We start from the raw sequence: 2,726 nt of genomic DNA on the forward strand, positions 1-2,726 counted from the left end.
AGTGTGGCAAAGCCTTTAGTGTGCATTCAAGCCTAACTACGCATCAGGTGATCCATACTGGAGCAAAACCTTACAAATGTAATGAGTGTGGCAAATCCTTCAATGTGCGCCCAAACCTTGCTAGACATCAGATAATCCATACTGGGAAAAAACCTTTCAAATGTAATGATTGTGGCAAATCCTTTAGTGTGCGCCCAAATCTCATTAGGCACCAAATGATTCATACTAGAGAGAAACCTTACAAAAGTGATAAATATGACAAGGTCTCCATTCAAAGTTCAAATCTTGCAAGTCATCAAAGAATTTATACTGGGGAGAAATCTCACAAATGTAATGACTGTGGCAAGATCTTCAGTCATAATTCACTCCTTGCACAACATCAGAGAATTCATTCCTGAGAGAATCCTTACAGATGCAAAGAGTGTAGCAAACCATCATGAGTTCAAGCATTAATTGTCATCAAAGAGCCCATACTAGAGTGAAATTATATAAATGGAATATACAGGGCAGGGGCTTTACGTAGGCCTCAAAACTCACTAGACATCAAAATATACATGTGTGATAAAAACATATGTAACGTGCATGCCTAAGCCAATACCCAAGTATCAAAACTGTATAGCATCTTTCATGGTGGTGTCTAAGAAATAATAGGATGGAAGGGCTCACTTCATTAGATAAGGATCATTTCTATCCAAGTTCTTTAAAGAAGGACTCTGCCTTTGACAATTAATTAGAGAGTATGGAGTAAGGGCAGAGAATTAACGTAACACTGTGATGTTGGTTATCATACTGATTGGGTTTGGGGTGCTTTTCCTTCAACAGGAGGGTGCCATGAGTTACAGGAAAGAAATGTTCTACCAATCGACCATGAAATAAGCAAGTCAAGACCATAGGACACTGGGATTTTTTTTTATGGGCACGGAATAGTACGTATTAGTGACTAATTATGTGGTAGAAATATTGCAGGGGAAATGGTGGCCACCTTCTTCATTGAATGGCAACAGCTGTTGTATGACAAAGATTATTGAACTACAATAGGACTTTATTGAGTAGGATTCACATATAACTGCTGGCATTACATTTTGCGGCTGTATCATACATCTTGTGATAATAAAATTTTATCTTTTTTCATAACTACGAATGAATCACGTTTTTTCTACCAACATAGTTTCATCCCATTTCAGTAGGGTACTTCATAACAGACAAGAACAATGCCCCATTAGGCTCTTTATACTGAAAGGTGTAAAATAGTTTTTTTCTTGGAGGAATCAAACAACATACAATGTTGGGAATATATACTCATAGAATGCACTTGAGTTATTCTCTCTACACTCTGCCCTGGGATAATGAAAATCTAATAGAAGTGCAATTTCAGACTCTTATACCCTAAAACCTGCATTGCTGTTCATGAACGTGCACTATTATTAACATTATATTTACATAGCCTCTTTCTTGTGTGCCCAGGGCATGAACCTTGATTTACATGAAGAGAAAATAAAAACATAGTAACAATATGAAAAAAATTAGGAAATTAAAATGCGAGGAATAAGGATAAAAAACATGTTTTGTCTTTGCAGTGCTCAGTGACATAATTTAAAAATATTAACGTTCATGAATTTCCTCTTAAGAATAAATAACACATAATGGAAATTTTGTTTTGGTAGATGAATTTCATGTATTCACCCTCAAAACACTTGGGAAGTTGAACTTTTGACCACTCCCCTGGAACTTGATTGAAGTCCACCTAAAAGTTCAGTTCGGATCTCGAGAATGATGATGTCCTACACGGAAGTGTTATGAGAATGTTTATTGCATAATGAGGCCTCGCAGGGAAAGCTGCAGAGACCTCCCCTGCTGGTCCAAAAACGTTAACAATCGTTAAAGGGTGGGGTTGGGGCTCAGTACGGGCGTTTGTCGCAGGCCGGCGTGCGTGCGTGCCCGCGTACCTACGTACGTGCCTTCGTATGATACGCGCAATAATTAACGACCTCTAACGTCTGCCACGGTCGAGGTCTCCCCTGAGGAAGTGGCAGCCACTTCTCAGTCCCGACACAGGTAGGGCGTCGTTTCCTCGCCTGGGCGTGGGAGCCCGTCGTCCTGGCTCTGGTGAGAATTTGACAAAACTGGATTTCTCTTTTACAACAGTAAATATCTTAGTTGTTCCACCTCTGATAGATTATGTACATTCTCCCTTTTTGTGGCAAAGGGCTTAATATATGTTCAATAGGTGAAAGTACTTTTAAATCAATTTTAAAATCTTTAATAGTTTATATATGTTTTATGGTGATATTACAAGGAGGCATGTCAAAATCTTCCCGTGATTGATGAAGTATCTTTTTTTTATTTCTTGTGAATATGTCCATTTTGCTCCCTTGAACATTTTACAAGCATCGAAAAGCTCCACATAAAATAAATTCATAATTTTACCTATAATTAGCTTAGCTTGTAGTGAGTTCAATGAAAAGCTCCACAATAAACTCATTTTTTTTTGCTTCCGATTATGGAAGTTCATGCCGATACTTCTGTTTCAGCAACATTACTAGTTAGCAAATACTACGTTTTGTGAGATCCCAAAATCTATCCCAGATACCACATGTTTTTAAAATCTGAGGACATCATGCTCTTTTAGACTGAAAATATCTTAAACATACTAACTTTTCTATCTAAACATAATCATATTTCAATCAGTTACCACTTCTGGGTGGATGAAATCTTCCACATGTAGG

The 2,726-nt window shown here is 37.7% G+C and overlaps 1 protein-coding gene across 1 annotated transcript in view; it reads left to right on the plus strand.

Annotated features, from left to right (window-relative positions):
• Window positions 1-2,726, plus strand: part of LOC105809561 (zinc finger protein 845-like) — a 55,728-nt gene that overhangs the window by 23,579 nt on the left and 29,423 nt on the right. Inside the window, 1 exon segment of the mRNA XM_012643397.1 lies at window positions 3-330. Within this exon segment, the coding sequence (XP_012498851.1) occupies window positions 3-330 (328 nt within the window).

This window comes from Propithecus coquereli, unplaced genomic scaffold (genome assembly GCF_000956105.1).
Source record: "Propithecus coquereli isolate 6110/MARCELLA unplaced genomic scaffold, Pcoq_1.0 Scaffold196, whole genome shotgun sequence".
NCBI classification, from domain to species: Eukaryota; Metazoa; Chordata; class Mammalia; order Primates; family Indriidae; genus Propithecus; species Propithecus coquereli.